This window comes from Arachis ipaensis, chromosome B9 (genome assembly GCF_059453495.1).
Source record: "Arachis ipaensis isolate K30076 ecotype BB chromosome B9, ASM5945349v1, whole genome shotgun sequence".
Taxonomy (NCBI): Eukaryota; Viridiplantae; Streptophyta; class Magnoliopsida; order Fabales; family Fabaceae; genus Arachis; species Arachis ipaensis.
The window spans coordinates 9,120,412-9,139,863 of NC_142444.1; the positions used below are offsets into that span (position 1 = coordinate 9,120,412).

At 33.6% G+C, this 19,452-nt stretch overlaps 1 protein-coding gene and 1 long non-coding RNA gene across 15 annotated transcripts; one reads left to right on the plus strand and one right to left on the minus strand.

Annotated features, from left to right (window-relative positions):
• The first annotated feature begins 775 nt into the window (after positions 1-775).
• Positions 776-2,795, plus strand: LOC107616544 (uncharacterized). Of its 2 annotated transcripts, none has more exons than XR_002354026.2 (4): positions 776-885; positions 1,427-1,566; positions 1,938-1,982; positions 2,384-2,795. It is a non-coding gene; the product is annotated as an uncharacterized LOC107616544 (long non-coding RNA). The 2 variants fall into 2 exon arrangements; XR_001614552.3 differs by having other exon boundaries at positions 776-880.
• Positions 2,796-4,839: 2,044 nt separating this feature from the next.
• Positions 4,840-8,678, minus strand: LOC107616541 (cystathionine beta-lyase, chloroplastic). Of its 13 annotated transcripts, none has more exons than XM_088499726.1 (11): positions 8,280-8,678; positions 7,892-8,201; positions 7,686-7,756; positions 7,486-7,577; positions 7,072-7,158; positions 5,981-6,046; positions 5,729-5,896; positions 5,450-5,555; positions 5,319-5,360; positions 5,170-5,219; positions 4,840-5,091 (listed from the first exon to the last, which is right to left on the minus strand). In XM_088499726.1, exons 2-6 carry the CDS (start codon positions 7,904-7,906, stop codon positions 6,036-6,038), a joined length of 276 nt encoding a protein of 91 aa, XP_088355852.1. In that variant the 5' UTR covers positions 7,907-8,201; positions 8,280-8,678; the 3' UTR covers positions 4,840-5,091; positions 5,170-5,219; positions 5,319-5,360; positions 5,450-5,555; positions 5,729-5,896; positions 5,981-6,035. The 13 variants fall into 13 exon arrangements, with proteins under 13 accessions (XP_088355852.1, XP_088355843.1, XP_088355851.1 ...); XM_088499717.1 differs by having other exon boundaries at positions 5,981-6,094; XM_088499725.1 differs by having other exon boundaries at positions 5,981-6,130.
• Between the last annotated feature and the right edge of the window lie 10,774 nt (positions 8,679-19,452).

Below are 19,452 nucleotides of genomic sequence, written 5' to 3' on the forward strand. Positions count from 1 at the left end.
TGATTTACACCTAATAGAAAACTTTTAATGAAATTGTTGTTTGAAATGGGTGGAAGTTTTTTTATATTAAGTAACTGACGATTGTACAGGAGAATTTCTTTTAATAACAAACCTCTTTCATTAAGGACAATATTAAAACTTATCATTATACATCATGTTATATGTTACCTGTAACAAATTGAGGATGGTTAGTGACCCTGGCCATTTTTATATTAAGTTAAATCGGACTACTCCTATATTTATAGTTAATCAGTAACTCTACCTGTGCTTGACAATGGAGTTGGGATAGGAGTTGTATCAGTTGATATGACAACTTATTTTCTTTTTCGAATCATCTCCTGAAAAGTTGCACGTCTCCTAGGTAGGTGTTGTTGTGGCTCATATTCTGTTTTCTTAGCGTAGCATATTCTGTCCAAGTGGGTCGACTTTGCCATGATTGTTGATTTATTAATTTTTTCAAATTTTTTTTTGTCTATCAAAACATAAGGTAAGAAGACGAAAAAAACAACAAACCATTGCAAGTGGAGCAGTTTTTATAATCTTACTTTACGATTGAAAGTGAGCAGTTTTTTAAATTTTTCTGACGATTAAAAATGAAGCAGTTACATTATTCTCTTGTGGTCGTGGGTTAATGTAGAATTTTCAGAGTACGTGACTGAAGACGTAATTTTAGATTATAAAGAGAAGGGTAAAATAGGAAAAAAGAATTGGATACCAAACTACTGTATCCCCTTTATATATTGTTTTAGATGTTTTAGATAGTGGCTCGTTCATTCGTTGAGTTCTCACTTCACTCTTCTAAATCCTTCTTATTTTTACACCTTTCTCGTCCCTAAGTGCTCAATCCAGAAGAGGGTTGTTTTGCTGTTGCGCTCTCTTGGTAAGGTGCATTTTTTATTTTAGAGGGTATAATAATAAATTTTTTATGAAGTATTTTCGTTCTGTGTGTTGTCCAAAAACACGTAAGAAAGATCCTTCATTATTATTTTTTTAATCATAGATCAATTTGCTTTTAAATATCTTTTAATTGTTTGCCGTGATTTAATTTAATTGTGTATTTGTTGTGACCAGAGATGCCAAGCATGAATACATCCAATAAACTCTTAAAGGCCTCTTTTTTTTCCCCTTCTTTTTCATTCGTAAGTCTGATATAATGTGGTGAAAGTTAGCAGAATCTTATTAGATGGTTTATAGGGTCAGAATATGTAAAAAAAAAATGTTTAAACAAATAAAGATTATCATCATGATGCATGATATGGTCTAATATTATTGATACTGATAATAACATAATACTGATATTTTGTCGGAACTCTTATGCCATATATCCTATTGATTTTGTATACGCTGTTTATTTTTTCTTCACAATTTACAATGTTATCTTCCCACACATGTTAATTTGGTGTATATCTATTGGATGCGTGAGTAGGTTGTAGCTCTTTTCATGGGTCATTTCTCCGATGGACATAGCATTGGGGATATCTATCATTTGATGGCAACGCGATGGCCACAATTGATTGTAGCAACTGTGATTTAATTGATTAAATGTTCAGAAAATAGAAATAATGGGTAAGGATTTCTATCCTTAAAACACTATTAGTACTATTTTATATAAGATTAACATTGTTTGATATATATTATAATATTTTTTTGTCTGATACAAAAATTTGTGACTGTAACTATTAACTAATGAAAACTGTTATTTATATCTTTTCTCTATATGTCAGTTTAGTTTAACCCTTGTTTAATACTGAGGATTTTTCGAGTTTAAGCCATAATTGTTTTGTGCTTAGTCGAAAAGCGTGATAAAAATTGTATTGCATTCTTTTTCTTAAGCATTTAAAACAATTATGACTTTATTCATATTTTAAACAATTGAATATCTGGATATATCCAAACAACTAAATTTGCATTATTGTGGCTTGTTTGTAATAAAATAGATGGACTTGTGAGAACCATCCAAAGTCATGCCAAAATGGACTAATGTAAGTTTCTTTCTAAAACATGTGCATTGTTTGGTAAAATTTCATTGGATTTAGCTTGTTGAATTTGCTTGCTGGATTTAACTACTGAGTTTGATTATGCCCAAGTTCAGTGCTATATTTGACTACTATGTTTGATTATAGAGTTTGATTATAATATGAGTTTGATTATACATGTTTACAAAGTTTGATTATATTCAGGTTCAGTGCTATATTTAACTGCTAGGTTTGATTATGCTCAAGTTCAGTGCTATATTTTACTACTGTGTTTGATTATAAATGTTTACTGAGTTTGATTATAATTTGAGTTTGATTATACATATTTACGGAATTTGATTATATATTTGACTATTGAATTCGGTTGCTGAATTTGTTTAGTATGTATGATTTGATTTGAATAACAGGATGATTGTGATAAATTAAGGAAGAATATCATCATGCAAATGCTCCTATGCCTACAAAATGATTGCCGAACTAATATTTTGGAGCTAGCAAAGAGTTATCAATTCACAAAGATTGCCAATAAAAAGGAAAGAAAGAAAAATGAAAAGAAAGCTTTGGATACCCCGAAGGAGAGAAAAGCACCATGACAAAGAAAACTAGGAGCCTCCCAAGTTAGTCCATATGCAAATGTTGGGACGGGAACTTTAGAAGGAATAATTGGATATTAAAAAAGAAAAGTATGAGGAAAATTAAGGACAAATCGAGGGGGAAAGAATTGATTGTATAAATTTTTTACTTAATTTTTACTACTGAATTTGAATGTCATGTTAGCAATTTTGTTTGATTAATATATGTCTACTGAGTTTTATTATATTCAGGTTCAGTGCTTGATTGCTGAGTTTGATTATAGATGTTTATTGAGTTTGATTATAGTCACGTTCGGTGCTATATTTGACTACTGAGTTTGATTATAAATGTTTATTGAGTTTGATTATAGTCAGGTTCGGTGCAAACTCAGGTTCAGTGCTTGACTACTGAGTTTGATTATAAATGTTTGTGCTATATTTGACTATTGAGTTTGATTATAATAAAATTCGAGTAAGAAGTTGTGGATTTCATTTGTAATATTCAATAAGCCCTGTTAGATGTTACTATTTGTTAAATTCACCATAGCTGGAAGTGTATAGTTAAATATTTGTTGTGACTTAGAGAATAGAGATCAGAATCATTTTGTTCCTAAGCCAATAATAACTCAGAATTTTAGATAACTCAGAATGTTTGAGTGTAAATTCACTAATCACATGTAAAAATTATTACAACTGACAAAAATGCAAGAGTTCTATTGCAACATATAACAAATCTATTACAAAAAAAAAAAAATAAAACTATTATTCTTCCAAATGGTGGCTTTGTTGCATTGACTTCAGCAAGGATACAAAGCCATATGGTTGGTTAGAGGTAATGCTCAACTCTGAAGGTAACTCCACAAGTGGCTAAAAAAATAGCAATTAATGAAGTGATAATAGAGCATTTTAGCAATAATAATAAAATTAATCAAGCACTGAACTTGCCTGTGATCTCTCTTTCACGTTCTTTTTATACTTCTTCCTTCCTTGTTTAACAAATTTTTCTACAGTAGATTGAAACCTTTTCTTACGCCTACGACCTTTTCGTGATACTTGTTGGGGATTGTGAATTTCTAAATCATTTGCATTTTCATCTACCTCATTTGAATTTTGATTATCTACATTATCCATTGAAGAGGCCTTTGGTTCCACCAACATAACCCAAACCGAGTCTAGTATACGATGTACGGTCTCGATGAGCTCCTCGGATGCAGCGGTTACTTCAGCAATATCGTAAAATTGCTTGCACATATCATCATAACGTTTCTTTACGGGCTCTAAACGACTTGGATCATGGCTACACTTGATGCTACTGTGCTTGCGCTTTAAAGTTTTTTTCCACCGATCAAGAATGTATTTATTTGGCAATTTCTTCACTCTTTCAAGACCATGACTGAAAGAGTATGCGGCATAAGATTTTCTTTGACTCAAAAAGATGGCATTGACAAGAAACATCGGAAGTTGAAGAATCAAATGACACCTTGTAAGTAACATCAAACATCTTATCACCATTCTCAATCTCTTCTATAACCTTGTAAGTAACAACATATCCCTCTTCATGCTCTTTTCTTGAAAAGTAATTAGTCTTTGCTCTAAACTCCTTTTGAAGCACGCTAAACTTTTCTATGGTTATATTTATTAATTGGTACATTAGACTATTCTGTGATCAAAGTTGTTAATCATGACTATAGGCTTCTTATATGGTTACAATTAAAAAGCATTTATTTACTTATTATTTTGAAAGTGTTTAGCATATTTGAAGGCTATAGTTATGATTTATAAACGTGACAAACTACAAGATTTTTCTTTATTTGTGGCAGTTTTTTTTTTATTTGTGGAGGTTTCTAAAATCTCCAAAATTTGAGGTGCCATGAGGTCTTTTGTGGGGATTTTTAGGAACCTCCATAATCTATTCAGTGGGGATTTTGTATGTGTTTAGTGGGGGGTTTTGTATTGAATTTTTGTGGCAATTTTAAATCACTTTTGTGGCAGTTTAAAACCTTCACAAATTAACTTTTTAATTTAACAAAAATTAACTAGTTTGTGAGATTTTCAAACCTCCACAAACCCTATAATTATTTATTTATTTTTAATTTCAAATCATTCATTAAATCTCATCTCATTTACATACTCTCAAATTAGAAATTTATTTTTTAATATCAAAATTTAAAAACTAAAGCTTTTATAATACAATTTCTCAATATAAAACAACTCTATATATAAAAAAAATTCTCAATGTCAATAATTCCAAACATAATTACATATGGTATTGTGCTACATAACTATTACTGTTTTTCTTTAAAAAGTAAAATAAAACAACTTTAATATTTCAATATCATCTAATTACATAAAACAAATACACAAAAAAAAATTTAAAGTATACACACAAACTAAGCTCTAAAATTTTAACATTAATAGTATATAATTACACTGAAGGTCCCAATCCTAAAAGACCTTTTAACATTATCAAGTTAATTTATGTTGCTTTCTGTGTAGCTGAATTTCTTCCTCAGTAGAACCACATAGCTCAAGTCCTCAATCACCTTAATTCATTAATCACTAATTAACCACAATTACACACTTAATTATTTCAAATCATATATATAGAGTAGAGACAGAACCTTGTGAATTGCTCCCAATTGAACAACACCTTCTCTTACAGCAATGAGAGCTATGGTATGCATCAAGAAACAATAAAGATCCTATGATGTAGACACATGAATATAAATGTTTATTATTTTCTTATCATAATTATCATATATAATACTACCTTTATTCGAGATTGGAACTGTGCTTCCCAAGTCCTAGGATGCTGTAATTAAGAATATAATTAAGCATGCAATCATGAAGTTGTAATTAAGAGTAAGATTATTAATGAATTAATTAATAAGTAGTATTAACTGAATCAGCTGAATTATGCCACGCTGACTAGAAGTTGATTTCTTGTTCATTAGGCTCTTTGTATATCCATTTGTGACTGTGATCTGCAGCAACTTTCCCTATCAACCTGCACTTATTCAATTCCACCCATCACAATAATAATTAATAATTGTATTATTGATAATCACATAACATAAACAGAAGAAGCAGAAGAATCATCATCATTATTATTATTATTATTATTATTATTATTATTATTATTATTATTATTATTATTATTATTATTATTAGGACAATCACCAGAGTTTATTTCAGGTGCTGCTGTTGACGCTGCACAGTTTTAAGCTATAGCGTATTAGAGCATTTACGATGCAAAAATAGTTCCTAAGGTGAGCTGTTGTATCACTAAATTATTGGTGGGTATTGCTTTGCCTGCTGCCTGACCCTTCTTTTATATTCTGTAGCATCCTACAAAAATAAGACAATACTACAATGTTAAGAGACCTTTTATAATAAGAAAGAAAAAAATGTCCAATTTCTTAGGTTAGATACCTGGATAAATAGATGATATTCCTCTGTCTAAGCAGGATCAGCAGGATTTGGCTGGTCAAGCAAATCCTGGATACCAACAAGAATTTGCTTCACTGTTATAGCTGGTCTCCACCCCTTAAATGACAATAAATCTGTAAACCTATTTGCTCACTGACATGTAAATCAAACCATATAAGTTAGTCTCAAGCACTCCTACACAAGAGAGATGAACTTACACTATCCTCATTAAGTATAGACAAGCAAATAACAGGCTTACTATTCGACAAGCTGCTTTCTTAGGTGGGACACAGCTCACAGTTGTCAACTGACATTATGACCCACACAGCAATTACACACAAAAACACAGACACAAAGGGTACTTAGAAGCTAGAATCAGAAGTGGGAATGGAAACAGTACCGGAAAAAGTTTTAACAGAGCAGTAAAAGAACAATCAAGAAAAGTAACAACCAAAACAGTGATTTGGCTACACAGAGAAACCAAACAAGACAGATGTCAAGATAAAGCAAAAATAGCACTTTTAACAAACATCCAATTAAAACAAATGCAGTTACTAAAAATTGAAGGGAAAAAATAAGAACTGAATCTCAGCAAACGGCTAATTGTAAAGGGTGTTTTGAAATCATTGCAACTCATGATACAAGTATGATTCAAAGTCTGCCATTATCAAATTTCAGTAACAACAAATCAAATCATGTGTGATCTAAATTATGCATCCAGAAGTTCTAGTTCTAAGCATGATACTAATGGCTTACAGCCTTTTAATAATTGCAAAAGACATTAACAAGAGGGAAAATGTTCCTATCCTTCTAACTCACTAAACGCGGTGACTAAGGGGTAGAATGTCAAGATCATTAATGTTAAAAATTAATAGTTGCCAATCTTTTCGACTGCCTAAAAGAATCAATCTTTTATTTTAATTGCTTATTCAGTAATTGGTCTTTTTCATTTAATTTGCCTAAAAGAATCAAACCACCAAAGAGTAATTGGTCTTTTACTTCATGGAACAAACAAACTTGATTGGTTTGTTGCCATAATTAATTATTGGTTATGAAAAAAAAATGAACAAGCATAACTGACAAGTTAGACTAACTTGACCACAATGCCATTCTTGGAATTACTCGGGACAGCAACCTGTCTGTTCCACCATATAGATCATCTCCAGCAACAATTTTCTCACCTACATTATATTATACTATCAGCGCCAAATATCAAAAAATATAATTTTTGCATCAAAAAGGGGAAAAAAGAACAGTCCTTTGAGAATTCATGGCTTTTAGTCCTATAGTGTATTAATCGGTAAGTTTTAAAAATGAATCCAACAAATGAATAATCTAGGGAAAATACCAATAGTGATGACACGGCACTGCATGAGTGAATGCATGCAGAGACTCCAAAGCATGAAATTACTCATATTCTTAAATTCTCAGTGATGAATCTAATCTAAATTTCACAACTAAAAATGAAGAAAAACCATATTATAGCACAATGAAGAAAGAAAAGGCACCAGCTTGAACAAGAAGAGAAACAGCACTCAGAGCAGCCATTCCACTGATGAAGCATAGGGCTCTATCCGCCTTATCAAGTTTCACCAACAAACTGAGAACACATCATGCAAGGTAAAACATGGTGGGAAAAGAAAACATTAATGCCACAATATTGGCAGTTGCAATGGTAAACAAACACAACTAACAGGACACAGTGAACCTTTCTAAAGCATCTCGAGTGGGATTTCCACTTCTGGTATAATCATAGGGACCATTTTCTATTGCATTAAGCTGCATGAATAGGAGTACTGGTCAATAAACATAATGAGATCAAGAGAAAAACTACTCCCTCCATTCCAATTAGCACTCTTACTTTTCTGGTACATCGAAAAATCAATGTATCTAGACACATTTATGTCCAAATACCTTGGAAAGGTTCATGTCACAGTGTGTATCAAAAAATCAAAGCTTCACTTGCTTAAAAGTAGTAGTCTGATAGAGCCGAATTACTGACTGCTCCAAAAGGATCATTGCATTGAGTCAATAAGATAATTGCATTGATACTTTAGCAAAGAAAATAAAATTAAGTAACATTCAAACAGAATAACAATGATCTTCGTTGTAGAAAAAAAAAAGCCTCCTGAAAAAGAATCAAATCATCGAGAAATAATTGAAATTGAAGAAACATATGTGGCTGGCATTCTTTCCAATTCCTGTTTGTTCGAACACCGCAATCCTGAAATATAATAAACAACATGTCATTCAAAGGAGTAATATCAGAAAATTAACAGGGAAGAAGAAGAAAAAGAAGTACCAGCAGCAATTCAAAGGAGAAATTGGAGTGAGAGAAAGCGTCGTTGAAGAAGAAGTCCGAAGTGAACAGATCTGAAAATGCGTTGTACCACAACAACTACGGTGGCATCGACGGCAAAAACTATGGCGGCAACGGTGGCGAAAACTGCGGTGGCAACAGTGGTAGCAACGACAGTATAGAGAGAACAGATGCGTTAATAGAAGAGGTGGCTCGATCCAGAAGCTCTCTACTGCAACGGACACGACAGTGATAACGGTGCCGGCAGCGAAAACGGCAGTGAGAATGGTGGCAAAAATGGCAGTAGAAAACTTAGGGTTTCATCCCTCTCTCTCAGCTAACTCAGCGCCTCTCATTTGGGAAAAAAGAGAAAATGAGCATGGAACAAAATGAAAATCAAGCAACCACGCTCAAATTCCATTTTCACACGATATACTTTCCATTAGTAATTTTGAATTTTAATTAATGGAGGTTTTTTAAATTGCCATAAATAAAATGTGTTGAGGAGTTTTTAAAAAACCTCCATAAAAAAAGTCCCATAAATAAATAGAAATTTTGTAGTCACACTAGCTATTTGTGTTTTTTTCTACCGTTACATTGTTGCATTAGAAAGTTTGCCATTTTTCCCTTTTCCTTTTTCATATGTTGTTAATAATTTTTGTTTATGTTTATTTTATATATATATTGTATTGTCATACGTTGTGTAATAGTAAGTTAAAGTCTCTTTAGTACTAGGTAAAAAAAATATATCAAAATGTTTCAACAAAATAACAGCAACATAACATAATAATATATATTCCTAAGTAGTGTTCTTTACATTATGTAATTGTTTTGCACACTAAAGAAATAATAAAGATTGTATTAAGATTGAGAAATAAAAACACAAAAGCTCAACCATTTGAAGGATTTAAAATGCATACTCAATTCCCTGGAGACATAGAAAAATGAATAAGAAAAGTAGAAAACATAACTTTGATGCGAAAATAAATTCTGCAAGAAGCAACGTACATTCAAATATTCAATAGATATTTGTATTAGGATGGAGGGAGTAGATCTTCTCCAGTGGAAAAAAAAATTGGATGGTGTTCAGTGTAGCATAGTTGTCAGAACCGACCCGGTGATCGAACCGGTCAGGTCACTGGGTCACTGGGTCACTGGTTCAACCGCTGGGTTACTGGTTGAACCGGTTGACTCGGTCCTATGTAAATAAAAAATAAAAAATAGTTAAAAGTTTAAAATTAAAATTTAAAATACATATTTTTACTAACATTTTAAAATATCAAGTTATTTTAAAACAATATGGAACATGAACAATAAATATTTTATTATTTTTACTCTATCATAAATATTTTTATTTTGTTTTTATATTAAAATAACTATTATTTTTAAATTTTAATAATTTATTAATTAGTTTATATCTTTTATACTATTATATACTACAAGTATTTATTAAAAAATAATATTAATAGATATTATATAATTATAAAAAAATAAGTGAGTTTATCATTATTGTTAAATAAAAATATAATTAATTTAAGAAGGAGTGAATTTATAATTAAAATTAAAATAAATTAAATAAAAGTAAACTATTTGATAGAAGATATCTATATGTATTATAATTTGCATATGTTTTAATAGAAAACATAATGGTCTGGTGGTTGTGGACCATTTTGGTTTTCTTGAGGACAAGGGTTCGAACCCTACCTCAAGCATTTTGGAAATATTTTCTTCCAAACGGTTCGGTCAGACCACCTCACCGGTTCGCACCGGTTTTGACCGGTTCGTACCGGTTCACACCGAGTTTGACCGGTTCAATTCCTTGTGCGGTTCAAACACTAAACCGGACCGGTATAGAGTTCGGTTCACCGGTTTTCCGGTCGAACCGGCCGGTCCGGTCCGGTTTTTACAACTGTGCAGTGTAGGATCTCATCCTTCATTGTTTTCTCTCTCCTATTTAATTTTGGTCCCACTTATAGAATTAAAGGTGAGAGATCACACTTTATTCTCTTAAGTGTTAAAAAAATGGAGAGGATCCATTCCCTTAGGATGGAGAAGGGAAAAACAAACTAGAAGGGAAAAACAAACTATATAAGATTATATAAGACTAGTCAAAGTGATCTTGGTTACAAGTGCCAAGTAATAATCAATCAAATGCTATTACTCACCACTGGCTGCCCTTTAGTGGTTGTTTTTTAACTGCCGCTGAATGCTTTGATTGCGGCGGTTTCAACAACTGTTTGGGTGGTGTAGCTAAATCAAACATTTTATCAGCAATTCAAAGGCCATCTGCCGCTATATCTAAAACATAGGAATTAAAATATAACAATATAAGATGAAGTTTATCTCTTTGGCCCATAGAAACGCTTTGGCACAAATAGATGACACAAAGCAAGCAGTTGAGGCCTAGATCAAATGGTAAACTTAGTTGCCTTTTAAGAACTACACCAAGTTGAAATCCTAGTTAGAAACGGGATGAAGTTTAAGCACACACGCACGCACGCACGCACGCATGTGAAAGAAGAATAAAGGATAGAGCTAGGGCAAGCTAGCAAAGGCTGCAACGGTGGTTTTTCAGGCGACAACAGCGCCACATAGCTCGACGGTGGCCTCCTTCCACAATAACGGCAGCAGCGGCGAGAGGGACGAGCTCCGTCGCATTCTCCTTCTCCTTTGTCGTAGTCTCTCTCTCTGGATTTTTCGGTGGCGGCGGCAACTTGATGGCGGTAGAGGCAGCACCTCCTCCTTTTCCATCGCGCAATGATCTTGGTAACCACTTTATAAGTAATATTATAAAAACTGATAGAGCGCATTTGACTAGGCTGATAATCGGGTCAGATTTAGAAATAAAGGTGATAAGAGTTTTATTAATCCCCCCAACTTTCTTAGGATCCACAAAAATATGTTGCACCAAGGAGCACAAATCTATTCCTACACAATCTCATTTACTTTGATTAAAAAAACATCTTGGATGCCATCTTTTTCTGGTGCTTTAAAATTTTTCATATTAAAAATTACTTTCTTAATCTAGATATTAGAAACTATGCTGCCGATCTGGTTCTGCTCCTCACTACTAACGTTAGGAAAGGAATAATTGACGCATACAAGTTTATTATTTAAGTTTAACTAAGCGCCACAAATGACAAATCTTAGAGTGTCATGATGACTCGAAATTAAAGACTCTTCTTAACAAGCTTATTGGCCAATTTTTCAAAGAATTAATCTCGACATACAAGTCTTTTTGCTATACAAGTTTTACAAGTCCTGAAATTCATTTACCCTAAAACGTGCCTCTTATGGCACGTATGTTTCACACTCCTCTTTAACAGATTTTTCAATCAACGCACGCACGTTCTTCTTCTTCTTTTTCGTTATCGTCGTCATCAACACCACCTCTTCCTCCTTCTTTTTTCATTATTGGATTTTCTTCTCTTCCTTTCTTTTTCTCTTTCTCCTCCATCATCAGTTATGTCGTTGTTAAATATAATGAATAATTCAAGTTCAGATTGTCAATTGAACCAGAATGAATGAAATTGATTATTGTTTTTGAATCCAATCAAGTGGCTGAGGTGTGGTTCAATTCAGAAGAAAAAATACAGCATTAAAGGAAACTTTTTTTTCTGTATTTGCAGCAAATTTGGGTGTAAAACGAAGATATTTAGGTGTATTTTTATTCTGATAAATTCTGCATAATTCAGAACTCTTCCTCTTCGTCCTCCTCATCTTCTGCTGCTTCTTCTTTTTCATCTTCTTATTTTATATTCTCATAATTCTTTTTGGGAAGAAAAAATCAAACAAAGAAGAAAAAAATACATAATGTTGCAAAATCAAAAGAAGAAGGAGGAGAAACACGACGATGAAGATAAAACACAAAGAAGAAGGAGAAGAAGAAGGAAGAATAGGAGGAGGAGGAGAAACGTGAAGAAAAAATGATAGTTGCGGTTTTCATCGAGGAAGAAGAAGAAGAGTCGTTCATAATGGTGAAGGAGCGCTTTGGAAACGTGATGCGCGTGTTAACACGCTTTTGTGGTGAGCGTAGCTTCTGTTGGGTTTGGCCCAACTTGTAAGACTTGTAAGGCAAAAAGACTTGTATATGTAGTATAACTGTTTTTCAAAAAAGTCTTCTATATTTTCAATATGGGGCACTCTACTATAAAAATTAAAGTTGTATAGAGAGAGTATAAATTTCTTTTATAGTTATTTTTTATTATTTTATTGTTGTTTAAAATGAGTCCTAGTTTTCTCAATCTCTCTTTCATCCCATAAAAGTTAGAATCTATAAACTTATATCTTTACCATATAATTCACCTTCTAAGATATAGTCTCATATAAGAGATCGGAAAAATGAGTAAAAAATTAAATAGACAAAGGATTTTTTTTGGTTATTTTAATTTTTAGAATAAAAAATTGATTTAGGAGTAAGGGTTAATGGATTGAAAATAGATACAATTACAATATTTTTAAATATATAAATTTAAAGATAAAAATTATTTTACAATTATCTTGACAACTTCGTTTAATAGAGTTATTTACTATTAAAGAAAATTGCTTTTAGTAGCTATTTGTTTTATCTTTAACAGTAATAAAAATAATTACTAATAATATATTAAACTTTAGCCGTAATTATACAATTATGAGTATATTTAGAGAATATCAAAATATAAAGTATGCACATATTGTTTTGCTTAAATAAAGCTATGCAAATCAAAATTTTATTTAAACAAAAAACTAGATTCAAGATTAAGAAAATCAATTTTTTTAGGAAGAATGAAAAAAAAAGAAAACAGAATGAAAAATAGAATAAGCAAACAAGCTTAGGCATGCAGCAGCCAGATGATGAAGCGAAGTAGCGTTTAAATTTGGCAGCCAAGTTTGCAACGAGGAATAACTAATAATAACCAGTAAAGAATGTTACATACAACACTGATGAATCCACATACTAAGCATGAAATGTCAGATCATTATAAATATATTATAATATCAAGTAAATAATTAAAATTATTAATTAATTAAAATTTACAAACGAATTTAATAATTTTAATAATCTATATACCAATAGAACATGTTAAATTTTTAATAGTAAGTCATAAAAACAAAAACTCAATAATAATTATAATTATTATTTTATTGAAAATATATTTTAGAGATTATAATTAATGTGTTTGTAGTTTTAAAAAAAATGTATTAATTGCTTAATGATTTTATCTATATACATTAAAAGCTTCATTAATAGAATATTCTCTAAAATATTGTACTAACGTATATTATAATATTAATAATGGAGAGGAGTTTTAAAACTCCAAATAATACAGGAGTATTGTAACCTCCACCAAATTAGTGTTAATGCTCTAACTTATCTAATGGATAAGAATCTAAATTCACCAATGTAAACAAAGCGTAATCACTCCGTTTTATCTTTTAGTAACTTCATTCTCTTTCTATATATAGTGGCTAGTTCATCTGCGGAGTTTTTACTTCACTCTTCCAAATCTTTCTTATTTAAGTGTTCAACCCATAAGAGGGTTCTTTTGCTGTTGCGCTCTCTTGGCAAGGTGCATTTTTATTTTAGAGGGTATAATAATGAAATTTTTTATGAAGTATTTTCATTGTGTGTGTTGTCCTAAAACACATAAGAAAGGTCCTTTATTTATTTATTTATTTTTATCATAGATCAATTTATTTTTAAATATCTTTCAATTGGTTGCCGTGATTTAATATAATTGTGTATTTGTTGTGACCGAAAATGCCAAACATGATGAATACATCCAATAAACTCTTAAAAGCTGCCCCCCCCCCCCCTTCTTTTTTTTTTTTAATAATGTGGTGAAAGCTAGCTGAATCTTATTAGATGGTTTATAGGGTCCGAATGCAAAAAAAATAAATAAATAAATAAATCCATAAGTTTTACTTTTTCTGGTTTGATAATGATATATGAACGATAAAGATACTCTTTTCAAACAAATAAATTATTAAAGATTATCATACACGATGCATGATATGGTCTAATATACTGATATTTAGCTTAATTATTAAAGATGCCTTATATCTTGCTGATTTTGTATACGCTGTTTATTTATATTCTTCACAATTTACAATGTTATCTTCCCACAAATGTTAATTTGGTGTATATTCATTGGATGCGTCAGTAGGTTGTAGCTCTTTTCATGGGTCATTTCTCCGACGAACATGGTTCGGGAAATTTATCATTTGATGGCAACAATGGATTGTAACAACTTTGATTTAATTGATTAAATATTCATAAAATAGAAATAATGGGTTACGTTATAATATTTATTTTTGTTTGATACTAAAAAATCGGCGCTATAACTAGTAATTAATAAAAACTGTTATATATATATATATATATATATATATATATATATATATATATATATATATATGACAATCAGTCTAATTTAACCCTGGTTTAATAGTCACGGTTTTTTGAGTTGAAGTCATAATTGTTTTGTGATTAGTCGAAAAAACGTGATAAAAAATGTATCACATTTTTTTTCCTCAAGCATTTAAGACAACTATGACCTTATTCAAATTCCATGTTTACTGTTTTTTATTGTAACGTATTTTATGGGGTCGCACTAGTGTATAGATGTTATTCTGTACAGATATACAGATCTACAATCATTTTATTTCAGCATTTGACACGTGTTGTTCTCATGATCAGGAAGCAGCTGGCTCTGAAGAAGTTGAGGGCGCTGATGGCATGGGCAAATGAGCCGGCTTCGTTGGGTGAGATGGAACGGGGTTTTGAGAATCCTGCATTCCGTTGATTGGAGGCTTACAACGTGGGCCATGTTGGGGGGTTCAGAAAAAAAATGTAGGAAAGCTAGCAGTTGGGTCTTAGCTTCACTAGTCTCCTAACATTGAAGGAAACCCTATTAATTGTAAATACATAACTGACATAGGTAACTATTAAAAATAGAATCCCGTCTGAGTAATCCTAAAAATAATTATAACGAATTATTTTACGGGCATAAACATATTAAGGAATCAATAGTTACAAATGTTATTTAATCATTAAATTAATTTTTTTTCAAAGTATCTGTAGCCAGATTATAGTAGAGTAGATTAATAGTTTAACAGCATGTATAACAAGCTGTCCCACTTAGTAAATTAACATCAGTATTAGTTAGAGTAGAGTAAGGAATTTATTCAGGCAGTTATCAAATGTGTGGCTCACATTGAGTGTATATATATCAGTTTACAATAATGAAATCACACCTTTTGTCTCTCTTTGCTATTTCACATTTTCTGAGTCTCCCTCTCTTGCGTGGAGTAACTCCTCTGCCTCACCACCACACTCTGCAACCGAACAGAGTTTTCACATGGTGCGGTGAGCGTGGAGTTGCAAAAAGAGTGTAACCACCCTGCGCAAGATCACATCTTTGAGGAGATTCGTGTGAAGTAGTGCTTACACGATTCGATCATCAATGGAATCGAACGTGCATGACGGAGAGGCGAATTCGGAGAACCAAGCATTCTCGGCGAGCGATATGCAGAAATTCGCACGCATGATGGCCCAATTCAACGCGTTTCAAGCACAAGCGTCAAGATCCAACACGAATTTGCTGCAAGATTCGTCTAGTCACTTCTATTTGCACCCTAGCGAAACTCCTGGAATTTCACTCACCGATGCTCCATTAACCACCTCGAACTACCATTCGTGGTCAAGGTCAGCGACACTTTCACTCAATGCGAAGAACAAACTCCGATTTATCGACGGAACCCTAGTGAAGCCAGAGAGGGACGACCCTTCCTTCGGAGCCTGGGATCGCTGTAACACATTTGTTCTGTCATGGCTACACAGATCTCTCAGTCCAGAAATTCTCCAGAGCGTCTTATGGTGCAACAACGCTTACGAGCTATGGATGGACTTGAAGCACAGATTCGATCAAGGGGACTTGTTCAGAATAGCAGATCTGGAAGAAGAATTGTTTTCGTTGAGACAAGGTGAACTCACCATCACTTCTTACTATACTAAGTTGAAGAGTATTTGGGAGGAATTAGATGAGTTTAGACCTATTGCAATGTGTTCTTGCCTTCATAACTGTGAATGTGGAAAGAATCTAGAAATGATTAAAGAGTACAGAGAGCAGTCCCATGTAATTAGGTTCCTTCGAGGATTGAATGATCAATACGCGAATGTACGTTCCCAACTCATGCTTGTAACACCCTTACCAACTGTAGCAGCAGCCTTCTCCTCGCTTTTACAGCAAGAGAGACAATTGATGCACTCAATGGATCCTGAAGCAAGAATAATGGCAAATGCTGTCAATACGAATGCATTTGGAACTTATCAGAACAATGGAAGTAGTTCAATTAGAGGAAGAAGTAGGGGCCGTGGGGGCAGAGGTAAAGGACATGGCCGAGGAACACCAAAATTGTGCTCTCACTGTGGCAAGAATGGTCACCTAGTAGACACCTGTTATTACAAGCATGGATTCCCACCACACATGCAAAGGAATCAATTCAAAGGGAATACTGATGGCCCAAGTGCCATGAATTCAGTAAATTCCATAACTGCTGCGTGTAATGAAGAGAGCAGCATTGAACCTTTAATCCAGAAGGATGAAAGAGTCAGTCTTGATGGGTTGTTTTCGGATAAGCAAAAGGAAGCCCTATTTGCCTTGTTCCAACAACAATGTAGTGACCCCCTAAATAATGGGAATTTGGCATCTGTACATGCACCATCCGCAGGTACCTTCTATCTTTTATCAATTTCCAGCCATATTTTAAATTGTCATGACTGGATTTTGGATACAGGAGCTAGTGCTCATGTGTCATTCTCACTCAATTTCTTTCAATCTGTTAAAACAATAAAACCGGTTCAAGTCATAATGCCAAATGGTTCTAAAGTTGTCACAACCATTTGTGGGACAATTTTCTTTTCAGCAAGCTTCTACTTGACTGACGTCTTATATATCCCTACTTTCAAGTATAATCTCATTTCAATTTCAAAAGCAGCTGATGCACTTTCTTGTTCCTTTTTGTTCAATGCACATGATTGTGAGATTCAGGAGCGACTTACCTTGAAGACGATTGGAGCTGCTGATCAAAAGGGGGGATTGTATACAATGCGGATCAAACCTGTTTTGGCAGCAGCACCGGAACTGATGCATACAATAAAGGGTGATGTAGCTAAATCTGTGACTCCTATACACACACACAATATCATTCATACATTAGATGATGCAACACTTTGGCATCATCGTTTAGGACATATCTCATGTAATAAGATACAACAAATGAAAGTTGCATATCCATTCATTACATATCATAATAGTGATGTACCATGTTCTCCATGCCACTATGCAAAGCAAAAACGCTTGCCATTTAATGAAAGTCACACCAAATCTGAAAATGTTTTTGATCTAGTGCACATGGACATTTGGGGACCTATAGCTATACCATCTATTTCAGGCCACAAATATTTCCTCACAGTGGTTGAAGACAAAAGTAAATTTACTTGGCTATTTTTTTTGAAAAACAAATCTGAAATCAGAAAATTGATTGAAAATTTCGTCAAACTTGTTGAAACTCAACACAATAAAGTCATTAAATGCATTCGATCTGATAACGGTCAAGAATTTTTGATGCCCTCATTCTACCAAACCAAGGGTATTCTACACCAAACCAGCTGTGTGGAAACTCCACAACAGAATGGGGTGGTAGAAAGGCGACATCAAGAAATCTTGAACGTAGCCAGGACACTCATCTTTAATTCAAACTTACCACTTTGTTTTTGGCACTATGCCGTGGCTCATGCCGTCCACATTTTAAATAGAACACCTCACATTAAGATAGCACCTTGTAGTCCCTATCAGATCTTATATAATACCTTACCGGATATTAAACACCTCAAGGTATTTGGTTGTTTGGTTTATGCATCAACTTTGGTTTCTCATAGAAGAAAGCTTGACGCTAGAGCTAGAAAATGTGTTTTCTTAGGATTTAAGTCAGGAACCAAAGGATATGTTCTGCTAGACACAAAAACCCGAGAAATAATAATCTCAAGGAATGTGAAGTTTTATGAACAGTTCTTCCCTTTCAAAAATACCGCTGATCCCATTTCTTTAAAAACGACTACTAACTATCAGTCACATGAACATGATGATCCTTTTCTCTACCATGATCCCCCTTCGCATCCCTGCACTAATACACAACGGCTGGATGATATGGTGCTGCCAGCAGCTCTATATTCGCCCCCTAATCCGTCCCCGGATTTTGCTTCCACTCACACACCAATGGCAGCACCTCAACTCATTCCTCATGCATCATCACCTACCACTAATTCACATTTTTCACCACATTTACATTCACAAGATTCTGCACACAGTCGCAATTTAGATACATCACACTCACCTATGCAGCATTCAGCGTTGCCTGATGTGCAGCCAGAGGTGCGTCGATCCACTCGACTTAAACACAAACCTGCCTATCTTCAAGACTACCATTGTATGCGATTCACCACCACTGATCAACAGTCCTCCAGTCAATACCACAAAAAATATCCTCTCTCCAATTATGTGTGCTTGAATTCCCTTTCAGCAGGTCACAGGGCCTTCTCGACTGCTTTATCTGCTAACATTGAACCACGAAGTTATGAGGAGGCAATCACCCATAGTTGTTGGAAGAAGGCAATTAGAGATGAACTCAATGCTCTTGAAGAAAACAAGACATGGACACTGACTCCTCTACCCAAAGGAAAGAAGGCGATCGGTTGTAAGTGGGTCTTTAAGACCAAGTTTAAGTCCAATGGTGAAGTTGAGCGACATAAAGCCAGATTGGTGGCAAAGGGATTCACCCAAACTGCTGGGTTTGATTTTTTCGATACGTTTAGTCCTGTGATTAAACTAACTACTTTGAGAGTCTTGCTCACCATTGCTTCGACTAAAAACTGGTTTGTGCATCAGCTCGATGTCAATACCGCATTCTTACATGGTGACTTGCCCGAAGAAGTGTACATGAAGCCACCCTTAGGTCTTCAAGCCCCACTTGGTTCTGTCTGCAAACTACAACGCTCTTTGTACGGCCTCAAACAAGCCAGCCGCCAATGGCACCAGAAATTATGTTGCGTGCTCATTCAGTTTGGGTACTTTCAGTCCAAGGCCGATAGTTGTTTGTTTACTAAGTCCACCGCTGCATCATTCACTTGCATCCT